At 48.0% G+C, this 18,407-nt stretch overlaps 1 protein-coding gene across 1 annotated transcript; it reads right to left on the bottom strand.

Moving 5' to 3' along the window:
* Nucleotides 1–2,190: 2,190 nt before the first annotated feature.
* Nucleotides 2,191–15,096, bottom strand: LOC129713239 (nodal homolog). Its single transcript, XM_055662176.1, has 3 exons — nt 14,590–15,096; nt 3,966–4,762; nt 2,191–2,835 (listed from the first exon to the last, which is right to left on the bottom strand). Exons 1-3 carry the CDS (start codon nt 14,873–14,875, stop codon nt 2,683–2,685), a joined length of 1,236 nt encoding a protein of 411 aa, XP_055518151.1. The 5' UTR covers nt 14,876–15,096; the 3' UTR covers nt 2,191–2,682.
* Nucleotides 15,097–18,407: the final 3,311 nt, after the last annotated feature.

Genomic DNA, 18,407 nt, shown 5'->3' with positions numbered 1-18,407 from the left:
GTGGAGCTGCTGCCTCACAGCGCCAGAGACCCGATTCAATCCTGACCTTGGGTGCTGTCTGTGTGGAGTTTGCACTTTTCTCCCTGTGATGGCGTGGGTTTCCTCTGGGTGCTCTGGTTTCCTCTCGCATCACAAAGCCGTGCAGGTTTGGAGGTAGAACCAAAGATCCTATAGCGGAGCAAGATAGGCCACTCCTGCTAAATGCAATGGGTTGACGTGTAGTACGCAATGGAGGGGAATGTGGCCTTTTTTTCCATCCATTTCCGTAACCAGACCTGACCCGACCCGACTTGCAGTGTAATCAACATTGCTGGGGAACAGTTTGTGTTAATAAATTAAAATTCTGGAAATGAGGAGAAGATTTTTCCCATATAACTTTTATTTTTACGAGGATGTTTCCGGCTTCCGTCTCCACACTAGTATCTTATGGGATCTTTGGTGCGGAGACGGAAGCCGGTTACGGAAATGGGGCCGAAAAATTACCCATGAATCTGCCCACATGATCCTACTACGACTTTTTCGTCGAGTGGACTATCTTGCTCGCTATAGGATCCTTGGGTAGAACGACCCTAGTGTGTAGTGAGTGGTTGAGAAAGTGGCATAACATAGAACTAGTGTGAACTGGAGTTAGTTTAGTACAGTTTAGTTTATTGTCACGTGTACCGAGGTACAGTGAAAAGCGTTCTTGTTCTGTGCTATCCAGTCAGCGGAAAGACTATACATGATTACATGATTACAATCCAGCCATCCACAGTGTACAGATACAGGATAATACAGGATACAGGTACCGAATGATGGTCAGTGCGGACTCGGTAGACCAAAGAGTATGTTCCCATGCTGTATCTCTAACCTTAGCTTTGTATAATTTATCATAACTATGAGAGTCACTTTACAATGTGGAAACAGGCCTTTCATCCCAATTTGCCCACATCAGCCAACATGTCATAGAAGCATAAAAAATAGGTGCTCGAGTAGGCCATTCGGCCCTTCTAGCTGGCACCGCCATTCAATATGATCATGGCTGATCATCCAAAATCAGTACCCCGTTCCTGCCTTCCCCCTATATCCCTTGATTTTGTTAGCCTTAAGAGCTAAATCTAACTCTCTCTTCAAAACATCCAGTGAATTGGCCTCCATTGCCTTCTGTGGCGGAGAATTCCATCTATACTAGTCCCACCTGCATGCGTTTGACCCATATCCCTCTAAACCTGTCCCATCCATGTACCTGCCTGCCCGTTTCTTAAACGGTGTGATTAAACCCTGCCTCAACTACCTCCTCTGGCAGTTTGCTCCGTACACCCACCACTCTCAGATCCTTATTATTGTATTGTATTGTATTGTATTCAAATTTATTGTCATTGTCCCAATTTGAGACAACAAAATGAATTTCCCTTACAGGCAGTATCATAAAAAAAAAATTAAAAAAAATCATTTCATTTGACGTAAGCCTATTTTTTTAGGTGTTAGGAGAGGTTTTAATGACATTTAACGTTGCCACGTATTAACCACACTTGTGAGAACTGAGCCAGGCACATTGCAGAACAAGATCCCACGAGCAGCTATGAGGTGTTGGCCAGACTATCCGTTTTCACCTCCAGCTCTTCAAAGCATTGCTGCACGATCACTTGCATCCAATTATCCCCGTTTACCATCTGAAAGCAGCACCTCCTCCAGTCGAGCCTTTCCTCGGCTTCACGCGCTTACTTTGCTCTTATTTTTAGTTCCGTTTAGTTTATTGTCTCGTCTACCGAGGTACAGTGCAGTGTTTTGTTGCGTGCACTCGGAGCGAGGAAGACACAGGGAAGGCTGGTCTGCTCGGAGTATGCATCCCCTGCTGACTGAGCCTGACTATTTCACTCTGTCAACCTCTACACCTTGGGGTGGCAACCCCAGATTATCAGAGGATATTTTCAAGGCAGAGGTACACAAATCCTTGATTAGAATGGGGGGTCAAGAGTTATGGGGAGAACCCTTAGGAGCCATGATTGAATGGTGGTGTAGACTCGATGGGCCGAATGGCCTAATTCTACTCCTATAACTTGTGGACACCATTCTCCACCCCCAGAGGCAGCTCCATTTGTTGCATCACAAATCAGCATCACCCCCATCTTATTCACATCCAACTTAATCAAAAATCAGATCAGCCAGATCAGGTCGGAGGGAGTTCCCTCCCGTCCCCCCCCCCCCCCCCGCCACGGGTACCATGTAATCCCGTGCTACCTGCTCCATGGTCGTATAGTCGGCAACTAAACCATCTCTCCCACCTGGTTTGCCAGGTGAGGAGGGGGCTGTGGACCCCCAGCAGGACCAAAACTAAGACCTGTCAAAGGGCGGATGAGCTCCTAGCGAGCCAACGGCCATCCACACTTCAGTAGAAGTTGCGATCGCTGTCGTACATAGCATTGTAAGGCACCGTGCCCGTTGATGTGTTCATCAATGATGATGATGCTGATAACTAAATGGCAAGGCAGACTCAATGGGCTGAATGGCCCAACTCTTATTGTCTTTTTTAGGATCCCATTCTAATATATTGCTGTACCATATTTCTACTCAGCACAATAAAGATATTTCACATCACATTTATTGGGTTTATACAAAAATATATTTCGTAGACTATATAGTGCATTTCGTTATTTACATGACATAATTTTAAAACATCAGACGGTGTTTTGTACATCTTCGCTAGTGACAGCCGCACTGCTCCACAATCATATCCTTGTGGTGACTCAGTACCACCTCTTGATCCTTGTAGTACAGCATTGACAAGGGGCTCATCTTGATGGGGACACACAATGTGCAGGGCACTCGCTCTGGGTTGATGGACTTCAGCAAACTCTGGAACCAGAGCAGAACAGATTATTCCACTTAGACACCAAAGGCAACTTTTTGACCAGAGTTTTTCAACTGTTCACACATTCCCCAATTCCAACCTTATTTTCTTTCCCATTTACCCTTTCAAAAGTTCCTGTTCAGTTGAGTTTACAGATTCATAGTGGAAACAGGCCCTTCGGCCCACTGATTCTGTGCCGACCAGTGATATAGCATGGATATATGGCCACCCATCGGTCCACAGTCCACGCCGACCATCCATCACCCACACAAACTAGTTCTAAGTCATCCCACTTTCTCATCCACCCTCTACACACTTGGGTCAATTTACAGAGGCTAATGAACCTACAAACCAGCACGTAATTGGCAGGAGTGAGAAAACCCATGTAGTCACAGGGAAAACATGCCAACTCCACACCCACACACTGCGCTGGAGGGCAGAATCGAACCTGGGTCTCCGGCACTGTGAGACGGCAGCTCTACCAGTTGCATCACTATGTTGCCCCAGAAAAGGTTTAGAGAGATATGAGCCAAACCTTGGTTAAGGGGACTAGTTCAGACAGGGCATCTTGGTTGGCATTGGACAAGTTGAGCCAAAGGGCTTGTTTCCGAGCTCTACAAGGCTATGATATCTGGAGTACAGAATTCCAAGAGCTGGAATGAATAATCGGTAAATAATTCTAAAGTAGGGATTGGATGACTTGATGATACTAAGCTGCTCAAACACTGAATGTTTGGAATTAACCTGCCGGTGGTATGTTTCAGTCTGATGTTGTGGGGGAGAGTAGGGGGCAAGATTGGGGTAGTTTAATAGACCAAATGACTTCATCTCCTCCTTGATGCTTTGGGCAATTTTCCAGCATTGGTCAGGACCAGAGACCCCCCTATGTGATTAAGAAGGAACTGCAGATGCTCGAAAATCGAAGGTAGACAAAAGTGCTGGAGAAACTCAGCGGGTGCAGCAGCATCTATGAAGAAGGGTTTCGGCCCGAAACTTGGCCTTTTTCCTTCGCTCCATAGATGCTGCTGCACCCGCTGAGTTTCTCCAGCACTTTTGTCTACCCCCCGATGTGATGTGGTGCAAGGTATGGCAGAATCCCAATCTCTTTTTGCCTTCTGCCCCTCCTCTGTCTCACCTGCATGTACGCATGGTTAGTTGGCATGAAAGTCTCATCCACTGGTGATGGGCATTCCCCGCCACACCGGTAGGCATTGAAGGTTTTGGGGTAAATGACCCATTTGCCCCATCCTATCTGGTCGAAGTTGACTTCCATGTCCATCCTCCGACACAAGGACTGGCCCCTCCTCAGCTCCATGGTGCTGTTGCCTCTGTTCAGCCTTTCCATCCTGTTCCTCTTTTGCCTCTTGGTGGCCGTGTCCTCCTTGCTCTTGGCGCTGAGTCGATACTGTGAGCGCTGAACCGTGCTGAGCAGAGTGGAGGTGGCTCCTCCAAACCCGGTGCTGTTGGTCTTGAGGAACACCACCATCATGATCTGCTCGGCGCCGCGCTGGGGTGGCTTCCTCCGGCCGTCAGTGGCCCCCGGTTTGCCGGGCTTTGCCGGCGGGCGCTGCCGCCACTCCCCGGCCTTCTGGCACCCTTCGGCGGGAGGGTGGCGAGCGTCCCAGTGCCAGGGTGCCTCCAGTGACGTTGGGCTCAGCCAGTTGTTGAGGAGGCCCGTGACGTTGAAGATCTGCCAGCCCGACCTGGAGCCGGCGGGGTTGGCCACGAAGGAGCCGAGAGCCGAGCGGTCGCGGCAAGTTGCGTTGCCGTCGCACTTGTAGCCGCGGCTGTGGCTGATGGTCACCGTGGTGTTTTGGCAGGCGGAAGACAGGGGCGGACGAACCCTCAGCTCGGCAAACTGCACCGTCTCGTGGGCCAAAATGGAGGTCATGTCAAAATCGATAACCCAACCATCTCCGCTGTGATTCCAAGCTGAAAAACATGAAGTCACTGCATTTTAGATTTTCGTTTTAGTTGAGATACGGCGCGGAAACAGGCCCTTCAGCCCACCGAGTCCGTGCCGACCGCCCTACAGTAACGCTATCCTACACACAATAGACAACAGACAATAGGTGCAGGAGTAGGCCATTTGGCCCTTCGAGCCAGCACCGCCATTCAATGTGATCATGGCTGATCATCTACAATCAGTACCCCATTCCTGCCTTCTCCCCATATCCCCTGACTCCGCTATTTTTAAGAGCCCTATCTAGCTCTCTCTTGAAGGCATTCAGAGAACCTGCCTCCACCGCCCTCTGAGGCAGAGAATTCCACAGACTCACCAAACAAAGAGTGTTTCATCGTCTCCGTTCTAAATGGCTTACTCCTTATTCTTAAACTGCGGCCCCTGGTTCTGGACTCCCCCAACATCGGGAACATGTTTCCTGCCTCTAGCGTGTCCAAGCCCTTAACAATCTTATTTATTTCAATGAAATCCCCTCACACTAGGTAAAATTCACAATTTTTACCGAAGCCAATTAACCTACAAACCCGTACGTCTTTGGAGAGTGGGAAGAAACCGGAGCACCCGGGGAAAACGCACGCGGTCACGGGGAGAACGTACAAAATCGTACAGACAGCACCCGTAGTCAGGATCGAACCCGGGTCTCTGATGCTGTAAGGCAGCAACCCCGCTGCTGTGACATCATGCTGCCCCAATGGAATTATAGGAACCAATTGAACACAAAGAATGTCATTAGGTTCCAAAGATAGACACAGAGGGCTGGAGTTACGCAGCAGATCAGGCAGCACCTCATCCTTTTTCTCCAGAGATGTTGCCTGACCCGCTGAAATACACCAGCTCTTTGTGTCTATCTTTGGTATAAATCCACATCTGCAGTTCCTTTCAACTCATTAGGCTCCAGTCTCCAAAAGAGTAGTCCCACTTCATCAAACATCCCCTGTGCTCGTTAGTCAAATAGGTAGAAAAAGTAGGGGAGTAAACAGTCTGAAGGAGGGTCCCGACGCAAAGCATCACCTATCCATGTTCTTCAGAGATGCTGCCAGTCCTGCTGAGTTACTCTTGCAATTTGTATCGTTCTTTAGCATTAACCAACAACTGCAGTTCCTTGTAATTACAGAATAACATTGGAATTGGTCGTCAGTACAAGTCAAAGAGTCATGGAGATATTCAACATGGGGACAGGCCCTTCAGCCCATCGAGACTGCTTCAACCATCAGCCACCACTTACACTAATGCTGTATTAACCCATTTTTTTGTCTGCTCATAAACCCATCAGATTTCACCACCTCACCTGCTAGTCCTCACTAGAGGACTAATACACAGCGGCTAATGACCCACGTGTCTATAGGTTGTGGGAGGAAACCCAAGCACCACCTTGGGGAAAACCCCTGTAATCACAGGGAGAACATGCAAACTCCACATAGACCGAGTGCTGGGATTGATTTGGTCTCTGGTGCTGAGAGGCAGTGGCTCTACTAGCTACACCACCTGATGTCTATTGTTCATGGAGACATAGTCATAAAGCAAAGAAACAGGCCTTTCAGCCCAACTTGCCCATGCCACTACATAGTCCCACATGTGTGTTTGGCCCATATCACTCTAAATCTTTCCTATCCATATACCTGTCCAATTTTCTTTTAAGTTTTATAGTGCCTGCCTCTACTACCTCCTCCGACAGCCTGTTGCATATTCCAAACATCCTCTGTGTGAAAAAAAAAGTTGTCGGTCAGTTTCTTATTAAATCTTTCCCCTCTCACCATAAACCGATGTCTTCCTGTTCTTGATTCACCTCACCTGGGTAAAAAACATGTTCATTCACCCATCTAGGACTCACATGATCATATACATACACCTCCATAAATTCACCCTTCACCCTCCTGTACTGCAAGGAATAAAGTCCTAACCTGCCCCCACCTCTCCCTACACTCAGGCCCTCAAGTCCTGGCAACATCCTCGTAAATCGTCTCTGCACTCTTTCCAGCTGAACAACATCCTTCCTATAGCAGAGTGGGACCAAAACTCAACAAATGCAGCCTCATCAACGTCTTATACAACTGAAACATAAGATCGCAACTTCTATATGTGGGGAGGGACCGCAGATGCTGGTTTAAACTGATGATAGACACAAAAAAAGTCTACCCACACTTCTATTCTCAATACCCTGACTGATAAAGTCCAATGTACTGAAAACCTTCTTCACCACCCCTTCTGCCTGTGACGCCACTTACAAGCAATTGTGTACCAGCTCTCCTGCTCGACACCACTCCTCCGGGAACTGCCATTCACCGTGAAGGTCCCACCCTGGTTTAACTTCTCAAAATATAACGCCTCGCGCTTGTCTGAATTAAACTCCATTAACGGTTCCTCAGCTCACTTGTCCAACTGGTCAAGATCATAGAAACATAGAAAATAGGTGCAGGAGTAGGCCATTCGGCCCTTCGAGCCTGCTCCGCCATTCAATATGATCATGGCTGATCATCCAACTCAGTATCCTGTACCTGCCTTCTCTCCATACCCCCCTGATCCATTTAGCCACAAGGGCCACATCTAACTCCCTCTTAAATATAGCCAATGAACTGGCCTCAACTACCTTCTATGGCAGAGAATTCCACAGATGTGTAAAAAATGATTTTCTCATCTCGGTCCTAAAAGACTTCCCCCTTATCCTTAAACTGTGACCCCATGTTCTGGACTTCCCCAACATCGGGAATAATCTTCCTGCATCTAGCCTGTCCAACCCCTTAAGAATTTTGTATGTTTCTATAAGATCCCCCCTCAATCTAAATTCTAGCGAGTACAAGCCGATCCTGCTGCAATTTTTCGTAACCATCTTCACTACCTACGATACCAGTCACTCTGATGCCATATGTAAACTTGCGAATCACGCCTTCTATATTTGCATCCAGATCATTGATATAAACCACAATGGGCACCGCACCAATTCCCCAGGCACACCTTTAGTCACAGACTTTCAGCCCACAAAAACAACCTTCCATCTATCTCTACTTCCTGCCATGAAGCCAATTTTCTATCCAGTCTGTTAGCTCTTCCTTGGATCCCATGCCAAAGCCTTCCAGAGCAGCCTTCCATGTGGAACCTTATCAAATGCCTTGCTGAGGTCCATATAGACAATATCTATGGCCTTGCCCTCATCAACCTTGTTGGTTACTTCTTCAAACACTCAATCAGATAAGTAAGACATGATCTCCCATGTACAAAATCAGGTTGACTATCCCAAATCAGCCCCTGTCTATTCCCCACAATCCTGCCCTTTAACTTGCCGACCACAGATGTTAGGCTCACTGGTCCTTAATTCCCAGGCTTTTCATTGAAGGCCTTCTTAAATAGAAGCACAACATTAGCTAACCTCCTGTCTTTTGGCACCTAACCTGTGTCTAATAATGATTCATGTATCTCAGCCAGGGCTGAGATACATCATTTTTCTTTGACCACCTTTATTATATGTGATAATAAAGACATGGAAGCTGCAATAAGGCAGAGTAGTTGCCTTACATAGAAAATAGGTGCAGGAGGAGGCCATTCGGCCCTTTGAGCCAGCACCCTTACAGCGCCAGAGACTCAAATTCTATCCAGACTACGGGTGCCATCTGCACGGAGTTTGTACGTTCTTCCCAAGACCTGAATGGGTTTTGTCCGGGAGTTCCGTTTTCCTCCCACATTCTTAAAACTACCGGTTTGGCTGTCCATTGGCTTTGGTTAAAAAAAAATTGGGAAATTGTCGCTAGCGTGCGTAGGATGGTGCCAATGTGCGGGGATCGCTGGTCGGTTGTGGACTCGGCGGGCCGAATGGCCTGTTTTTCGCTGTATCTCTAAACTAAACTAAAGTACTGCCTCATCATTGACGAATGGTGGAGATCTTTGGCAGCCAGAATCTCCTTGTTGAAGCTCCCTGCCTTTAGTCAGCGGATGGTCACGTCGTTCAGTGTCAAAGTTGGTCAGTGGATGGTGGGGGAGGTTTCCTACTGGACTCTAGGAAGAAACTCCGTCTCATCCTCTCTGTTTTCACAGCATGACAGTGGAGGCGTTTGCCTGACCGCAGCAGCTGGAACAGTCCGTTGCTGGGGTGGAAGGGGTCCCCCATAATGTTGCTGGCTGTGGATCTGCACCTTCTGATGTATTGTTCCTGCAGAGGGGCAAGTGTAGTTCCCATAGTGCGTTCGGCCGAACACACTACTCTCTGCAGAGCCTTCCTGTCCCGGGCAGAGCAGTTCCCAAACCAATGAACCTATCTAGTTCACTCTGGTTTCTTGCAGACCCATCCAGTCAGAGCCATCATCCTGCCCCTTCTCCACAGCCCTGGTACTTAATCCCTCTCACCCAAAGTGATCAGATTGTCGTTCATTTGACTATCTTCACTTTGCTTGCAAGCAGGTTGCGTTACCACCGCATACAAAGATTTATTTTCACACCTCTGTGTCGATTTCTAATTACTACATAGTCAAAGAGTCAGAGCTAGACACCACAGCTAGAGGCCCTTCAGCCCACCTCCTCCATGCCAACTTAGGTGCCGTTTTAGGCAAAATTTGCCTACATTTTGGCACATGTCGCTGCAATCCCTTCCCATCCTCATTGCTGTCCAAATGTCTTTAGCCATTTGAAGTACAGGCCTTTCGGCCCACCAAGTCCATGCCGATCAGCGATCACCCCACACACTCGCACTATCCTACGCACAGGGTTACAATTTTACCAAAGCCTCTTAACTGACAAACCTTTAGCCTGTGAGAGGAAGCTGGAGCATCCGGAGAAAACCCACGTGGTCACAGGGAGAAGGTACAAACTCCATACAGACAGCACCCATAGTCAGGATTGAACCCGGATCTCTGGTGCTGTGAGGCAGCAACTTTACCACTAAGCCACCCTTATCTTTTTGAAATCGGAATTGTATCTATTTCTATTGCTTCATCTAGCAGGTTATTCTAGATTTGGACTACACTCCGAATGAAAAGTGTCTGTCTTAAGTCTCTCCCATATCACTTTAAGCCATAGAGGGAGTACAGAGAAGGTTCACCAGATTGATTCCTGGGATGTCAGGACTTTCATATGAAGAAAGACTGGAGAGACTCGACATACTCGCTAGAATTTAGAAGATTGAGGGGGGATCTTATAGAAACTTACAAAATTCTTAAGGGGTTGGACAGGCTAGATGCAGGAAGATTGTTCCCGATGTTGGGGAAGTCCAGAACAAGGGTCACAGTTTAAGGATAAGGGGGAAATCTTTTGGGACCGAGATGAGAAAAACATTTTTCACACAGAGTGGTGAATCTGTGGAATTCTCTGCCACAGAAGGTAGTTGAGGCCAGTTCATTGGCTATATTTAAGAGGGAGTTAGATGTGGCCCTTGTGGCTAAAGCGAACATGAGAGAGAAGGCAGGTACAGGATACTGAGTTGGATGATCATATTGAATGGTGGTGCAGGCTCGAAGGGCCGAATGGCCTACACCTGCACCTATTTTCTATGTTTCTATGTAAGCCTATCCTCTTTAATTTTACAATACACTACCCTGGGGAAAAGACTGTGAGCATTCACTTTATCAGCCAAGTGACATAATCTACATCACCTCGTCCTCACCACACCTGCAATGACAATACACTCCATTTACTAAAACCATCATCATTCAGGACAAGAGATTTGGGGAAGATTTGGACATAAACTATAAATCCAGGAGGTCATTTATCATTGTGTTTAAGAAGGAACTGCAGATGCTGGAAAATCGAAGGTAGACAAAAGTGCTGAAGAAACTCAGCGGGTGCATCAGCATCTATGGAGCGAAGGAAATAGGCAACGTTTCGGGCCAAAACCCTTATCATGATCAGAGGGAGTTAGATGTGGCCCTTGTGGCTAAAGGGATCAGGGGGTATGGAGAGAAGGCAGGTACTGGATACTGAGTTGGATGATCAGCCATGATCATATTGAATGGCGATGCAGGCTCGAAGGGCCGAATGGCCTATTCCTGTACCTATTTTCGATGTTTCTATGAGGCCAGGTGTAGTGAGCTGTGCCTCACCGTGACCGGTACCAGGGCCTCTTTACAATTTATATAGTGACTTGGCCGAGAATAACATAGTTAATTAATTTGTTGATGATAGAAGACTAGGTAAGGACAAAGGTGGGTGGGAAAGCAATAATGATGAAGATGATACAAGAAATGTTGGTAGATTAGATCAGTGTGTAGCGATCTGGCCTGTTTCATTGATTAATTGAGGGAAAGCATGGAAACAGGCCCTTCAGCCCATCCAGTCCATGCTGACCATCGATCAACCGTTCACATTGTGGGAAATGTAAAATTGTCCATTTTGGCACGAGTTTTTTAACGCATATAGTCAGGACAATAAACAAAACCAGGCAGGATTTTTGAAGCTCAAGGCGGAGGAAGGAACTGCGGATGCTGGTTTAAACCGATGATAGACACAAAAAGCTGGAGTAACTCAGCACCTCTGGACTTTTTTTTGCATATCTTTCATTCATTTTGTTCCATATCTCTCTTTATCACCGTCTACGCCTCTCGTTTCCCTTTCCCCTGACTCTCAGTCTGAAGAAGGGTCTCGACATATGCCTTTTCTCCAGAGATGTGGCCTGACCCGCTGAGTTACTCCAGCTTTTTTTTTGGTCTACCTTTCCTTTTTTTTTTAACTCGGTCTGCTTCCTAATAATACTCGGCCTATGGATACAGCCGTCTGGCTGAAGGGGAGAGGTGGGTGAAATTGCCCATTCTGATCACTCTGTTGCAACCAGCTCTCGATACAAGAACAGGGTCGCCGTGCGGCGGGTGTTGTGGGTCATTCACACGCTGCTGGGGGTGTTTCTACTGTTTATTCGCCCCTCTCGTCTTTGTCCCCACCTCTCCCAGCAAATACGCTCAGACATGCCCACCCTCCGGTTTTCTTCGGGGGAGAGTGGCTCTACGGATTTTAACGGCATGTCTCTCCCTCTTCTTAGAACCAGACTGTTTTTTGTCCCCCGCTTCCTCTCATCCCGAGGAGGACTCGATCAGCGACTGGTGTCTGTCCTGTGAAATCTTGTTCCCATTAATGAAAACTAGTGTAAAACTTGGGGCTGACTCAGCGGGTCAGGCAGCATCTGTGGACGGAAATAGACAGGCGAGCGTTTCCAGCCCAGCCCCTGCCCTTCTTCAGACCCACCTCCACAGATGCTGCCTGACCCCACCGAGTTCCTCCAGCACTTTGTACTTTTTACTCAAGATTCCAACACCTGCAGTTCACTGGGACACTGAGTGAAAATTGTTCCTTTTCATTCAAGATCTCGCCAGCCAATTGTATACATAGATGTATTTATAATAAATCGATATATAATTTATGCCTAAACATATACATAGATTTAGCCATTTGTACCCGAACTCCCGTGGGGGTGGGATTCCGGTTAGAAGCAGAAAATAGGTACAGGAGTAGGCCATTCGGCCCCTCGAGCCAGCATCGTCATTCAATATGATCATGGCTGATCATCCAAAATCAGTACCCCGTTCCTGCTTTCTCCCCTTACCCCTTGATTCCGTTAGCCCTCTAACTCTCTCTTGAAAACATCCAGTGAATTGGCCTCCACTGCGTTCTGTGGTAGAGAATTCCACAGATTCACAACTGTGGGTGAAAAGGTTTTTACTCATCTCAGTCCTAAATGACCGACCCCTTATTCTTAAAACGGTGACCCCTGGTTCTGGACTCCCCCAACATTGGGAACATCTAGCCTGTCCAATCCCTTAAGTACAATACTTTACCCTCGTCCCTCACGTGTAAGTTTGGGACCTCGTTAAAGGGACGACCATGGCACCGAGAGCGTTGATCCCACCCCAAACTGTGTCCGAATTTCAAGCCGCTTAATCATGGGCCAGAGGGAATATTAAAATAAACCTTCTCAAGAGGGATCAAAATGCGTCGCCAACTTCAGCGCGGGTATCAATAGCTATGGGGAGAAGGCAGGAGCATGGGGTTGAGTGGGAAAGATAGATCAGACACGAGTGAATGGCGGAGTAGACTCGATGGGCAGAAATGGGCTAATTCTTCACCTATGATTTATGAACTTTTAACCCCATTTCTCTGTGCAGATGCTGCCTGGCCCGCTCTATTATTCCCTTGAAGACATGTTCTGAAGCAGGGTCCCGGCCCGAAATGTCACGTATCCATGTTCTCCAAAGACGCTGCCTGATCCGCTGAGTAACTCCAGCATTTTGTGTCTTACTTGGAAGAGGTAGGGGCCAAACGCGGGCAAATGAGATGATCTAGGATGCGGCATCGTGGATTGGGTGGGCAGAAGGGCCTGTTTCCGTGCTGTATAGATTATGCGACCCGATGGAAGAGTCCAGACCCGATACGTCATCTATCCATTCCTTCCACAGATGCTGCCTGACCCGCTGCGATCCTCCAGCACTTTGTGTTTTGCTGAATATACCAGCATCTGCAGTTTCTCGTCCTAGAGTCATACAGCGTGAAAACAGGCCATACGGCCTTAATTTGCCCATGCCGACCTGCATGCCTCATCTACACTAATCCCACCCGCCTGTGTTTGGCATATATCCCTTTAAACTTCACCTATGAACTTCTCCAGAGACGCTGTCTGGCCCGCTGAGTCACTCCAGCTTTTTGCCTCTATCTTCCCTTTAAACTTGTCCAATTTCTCTCCCACTCCCCCCCCCCCCCCCCCCCCCCCCCCTTAAACCTATGGTTCTTGATTCTTGTATTCTGGGTAAAATACTCTGTGTATCTACCCTATCTATTCCCCTCATGGTCTTATACACCTCTATAAAATCACCCCGCATTCTCCTGCATTCCAAGAAATAGTCCCAGCCTACTCAAACTCTCCCTTCAGCTCAAGCTCTCGAGTCCTGGCAAAATCCTCGTAAATCTTCTCTGCACACTTCCCCAACATTAACTGGTTTTGTTACAAGCTTCCAGCATCTGCAGGGTTTATTATATCGAGTTTCAGAAAGGGAAGTACTGAAAAAGACAGACACAAAATGCTGGAGTAACTCGGTGGGACAGGCAGCATCTCTGGAGAGAAGGAGTGGGTGACGTTTCAGGTCGAGACCCTTCTTTAGACCTGACATGTCTTACTTAGCTCGAGAGATGCTGCCTGAGCCGTTGAGTTACTCCAGCATTTTGTGCCTATCTTTGGTATATACCAGCATCTGCAGTTCTTTGTTTCTACGCTTGACCTGTTGCTGTTTGCAGGTGGCGACAATGCACTAATTCTGTGACCACAGTTTAACAAGCCAGCATCTGCAGTTCCTTCTGCAGTAGGGGATCTTATAGAAACATACAATATTCTGAAGGTACACAAAAATGCTGGAGAAACTCAGCGGGTGCAGCAGCATCTATGGAGCGAAGGAAATAGGCAACGTTTCAGGCCGAAACCCTTCTTCAGACTGCTGAACATTCTGAAGGGATTGGACAGGCTAGATGCAAGAAAAATGGTCCCGATGTTGGGGCAGTCCTGAACCATGGGCCAGTTTAAGAATACGGGGTCGGCCATTTAGGACTGAGATGAGGAAAGACTTTTTCACCCAGAGAGTTGTGAATCTGTGGAATTCTCTGCCACAGAAGGCAGTGGAGGCCAATTCACTGGATGTCTTCAAGAGAGTAAGATTTAACTCTTAGGGCTAATGCAATCAAGGGATATGGGGAAAAAGCAGGAACGGGGTACTGATTTTGGATGATCAGCCATGATCATATTGAATGGCGGTGCTGGTTCGAAGGGCCGAATGGCCTACCCCAGCACATATTTTCTATGTTTTCCCCTACCCATTTAATATGAGAAGTTTACACTCACCCTTGGCCACCAGACTGATCACCTCGTCTGCTTCTTGAACCGCCGTTTGGTCCTGGGCAGAGAGGTCTCTGCCGCCTCTGCCAGTCACCGCCTTGTACAGTTGGATCATGTAGAAGGGATAGAGGGGTCTGATGGCCGGGCTCGCTGGCCCTCGCTCAGCGGGGACGGCCTGAGCTCTGTCCAGGAAGCGGCGGAGGGTATCCCGCTCCTGCCCCGGCACCCCGGGCCAAACGGCGGCCTCAAGAAGTGGGGCGGAGATCAGGAGGAGGACGAGGAGGGAAACCATCTGGAACGGATCGTGGAGCCGCTGTCAGTGCCGGCTGCTGGGCAGTTGGAGAAACTGGCGACTCAGAGTATCCGCCCGCCTCTTATAGCTCGGCACGGGGAGTTTGATCTCGCCGCCTCTCTCAATGACAGACTTAAGATCCTTCACCCCCAATACACAAGGTTCACAACTCAACCCAGCCTGAAGGGGCGACTACTCGCCTCTACATTGAACCACAAGCAACACTATCTCTGCAATAAATACCGGAGTTGGGGGAAATGTGAATGAGTGAAAATTAATCAGTGTGTGTGTGTGTGTGTGTGTGTGTGTGTGTGTGTGTGTGTGTGTGTGTGTGTGTGTGTGTGTGCAGTGTGTGTGTGTATATGTATTTATCTATTATATATTAAAACTGTGTGTGTGTGTGTGTGTGTGTGTTTCAAGGAACTGCAGATGCTGATTTAAACCGAAGATAGATACAGAATGCTGGAGTAACTCAGCGGGTCAGGCAGCATCTCTGGAGAGGAGGAATGGGTGACGTTTCGGGTCGAGACCTTTCTTCAGTAGAAGTCACCCATTTCTTCTCTCTAGAGATGCTACCTGTCCCGCTGAATTACTCCAGCATTTTGTGTATGTATGTCTATATATGTGTATGTGTGTGTGTGTGTGTGGGGGTGGGGGTTGGGGGGGGGGTGTGTGTGTGTGTGTGTGTGTGTGTGTGTGTGTGTGTGTGTGTGTGTGTGTGTGTGTGTGTGTGTGTGTGTGTGTGTGTGTGTGGGGGCCGGTGTGTGTGTGTGTGTGTGTGTGTGTGTGTGTGTGTGTGTGTGTGTGTGTGTGTGTGTGTGTGTGTGTGCATATATTTACATACACACAGACACACAGACACACACAGATAAATAAATAAATATATATTGATTATTTGTCTGCCTAGTTATATATGTGTGTATAAAAATAAATATATATACAGTATATACATATCATTAAAAAACCAAAATCTGTAGCCTCCCTTTGATCTGGTATTTTGTTGGTTCACATGCTTGATCAATGATGTTTTATTATTATTAATGTTTAGTGTTTTCTGAGTCATTCGTAAGTCACTATATGTCATGTTGTTACTTGCGGGCGGAGCACCAAGGCAAATTCCTTGTATGTGAATACTTGGCCAATAAACTGACTTACTTACTCACATTATACATGTACTATATGCATTTGCAGAATGCTAAATAGTGGATGAATAAATTGATAAATCTATGTATACGTTATATGACGGTTTATTATATGTAAATGTGCATATACATTTATTAATGTACACATATACCTGTGCATTCATATACATATATAATATATTGATTTAAGATATGAACACGGTGTGATTTGGGGGAGAGATTTAGAGTTTTAAAGAAGGAATGCGCCGTCTATCCATGCTGCCTGACTCCAAAAACTCTTCGGTTTAGACCAGCTTCTGCAGTTCCTTCCTACACCAAGAACTCACTTCGTGCTTTGCCCCAGATTCCGGGTCGGTGACTACTTGTGACCCTGGAAAGTAGTTGTGACTCTGGAAAGCCTTTTTGGAAACTGTTTCGTGCTGCTTTTGGCGGTGGGATTAGGAGTTGAATGCCCATGTCTCAAAGCCCTTCAATAATCAGCCGACCAGACAGACCCCTTGGACACAAGAGCATTGGCGAGTAGCGACCCCCATCTCTCTCTATCCCTCTCTCTCGGGTCCAGTGTTGGAATGATCACATCACCTTGCCACAAACGAGATCAGCTTTTCAGAAATAAAAGAGCCTATTCAATTCCCAATCCCGCCTTTAATCCATCTCAATTTACTCACCTCGCCCTAATCCCGATATAACCCGTCTGAGTGTGCGCTTTTGTGTCAATGTATTAGATCAATGTATCTAACCCACGCACAGGGCTGAAAGAGGCATGACTCAAACCTGAATAATGGAGTTATTTACAAATCTATCCCTGCAAACTGTGTGGTGGAAATAACTCTATGAAGTGAAATCTACAAGGAGTCAGGAGGGGTTTCGGGGCTAGTTTCAGTCGGCGAGGTGTGAGCTGCCGGCTTCTTTGAATTTGTGTGCGACAACGAGTTGCTAATGGGCCAGGTATGGGAATAGATCATTTAATTAACCGCTCATTTCTCTCCCTTACTGCAGAGCTCACCGCGTTATCGGCTGCAAGCGCTCAGATCTCGGGCACACAATGCGGTGGAGGGTCTTGTTTAGATTTAGTTTGGACTTGTCCATCGTTCAGGGAACATTTCGCCAGCGAGTTACCGGACTCCCCGGGGTCTGTGTTATTGCTTCAGTTGTGACCAATCTCTCGGGGGGGGGGGGGGGGGGGGGGGGTTAATTCCTGGTTCTCAATCTGCCGACCCCCCCCCCGCCCTCTCCCCCTCACCCACCTACTAGCCCCACCCTCTCCCCATTCCCCTTCATCCTCACCCACTTCACCCTCTCCTCGCCCCTTCCTCTCCCTCTCCTCGCAACTCTACCCCACCCTCCCTCTCCATGCAATCCCTCTCTCTCCAACTCACTCCCCTTCCTCTCCAACTCCTCCCCCTCCTCACCAACCCCCCCACCCCCACCCCCCCCCCCTTGCAACTCTCTCCTCCCCCTCCCTTGTGGGGAGGAGAGAGTCGTGAGTCTGTGGAATTCTCTGCCTCAGAGGGCGGTGGAGGCAGGTTCTCTGGATACTTTCAAGAGAGGGCTAGATAGGGCTCTTAAAGATAGCGGAATCAGGGGATATGGGGAGAAGGCAGGAACGGGGTACTGATTGGGGATGATCAGCCATGATCACATTGAATGGTAGTGCTGGCTCGAAGGGCCGAATGGCCAACTCCTGCACCTATTTTTCTATTGTCTCTCTTCCTCAGCCACCCCCGCTGACCCTCTTGGCTTAGCCCACCAGCCAGAGACTCTGCCTGTTTCCCCACCGCCCACTTTTTTGCCCCCCCTCTGCCCACTGACCAGACCCTCCCCCTGCTGACCACGGTCTTTCTTTTCCCCACCCACCTTGATCACATTGAATGGCGGTGCTGGTTCGAAGGGCCGAATGGCCAACTCCTGCACCTATTGTCTATTGTCTATTGTCACCCACCAACCTCTCCCTGCTCTTCACTCCCTTTCCATCCCACTCCATGTAGAATCGGTACAGGCCACTCGGCCCCTCTGGTCCCTGCTGGTGTTTCTGCTCCCTCACATCCCTCTATCAACACCCTCTGACCCCTCTCTTACTGACAACCTCCCCATGGCTCAAACAGTTTCTCCTCAACACATGGTTGTCATTTGCCCCACCATCCCTGTTGAGCTGGGATCCACTTTCAGGTTGAAATAGTTCCTCCTGAATCTCTACTAAATTTAACAGCGACTCAGTAACACCAGTGGACCCTCTAACTTTGTAGGAAGGAACTGTAGATGCTGGTTTAAACCGAAGATAGACACAAAATGCTGGAGTAACTCAGCGGGACAGGCAGCATCTCTGGAGAGAAGGACTGGTGACGTTTCGGGTGGTGACCTTCCTTCAGGCTGGAGAAGGGTCTGAAGAA

Source organism: Leucoraja erinacea, chromosome 35 (genome assembly GCF_028641065.1).
Source record: "Leucoraja erinacea ecotype New England chromosome 35, Leri_hhj_1, whole genome shotgun sequence".
Taxonomy (NCBI): domain Eukaryota; kingdom Metazoa; phylum Chordata; class Chondrichthyes; order Rajiformes; family Rajidae; genus Leucoraja; species Leucoraja erinaceus.
The sequence above is the reverse complement of the archived record's forward strand: the minus strand, read 5'-3'. Positions and strand labels throughout refer to the sequence as shown.

Coding starts and splice junctions, on each gene's coding strand:
- LOC129713239 (XM_055662176.1), bottom strand. CDS start 14,875: ATGGTTTCCCTCCTCGTCCTCCTCCTGATCTCCGCCCCACTTCTTGAG. Junction 4,763..14,589: donor GATCAGTCTGGTGGCCAAGG/GTGAGTGTAAAC, acceptor CATGTTTTTCAG/CTTGGAATCACAGCGGAGAT. Junction 2,836..3,965: donor CTAACCATGCGTACATGCAG/GTGAGACAGAGG, acceptor CTCTGGTTCCAG/AGTTTGCTGAAGTCCATCAA.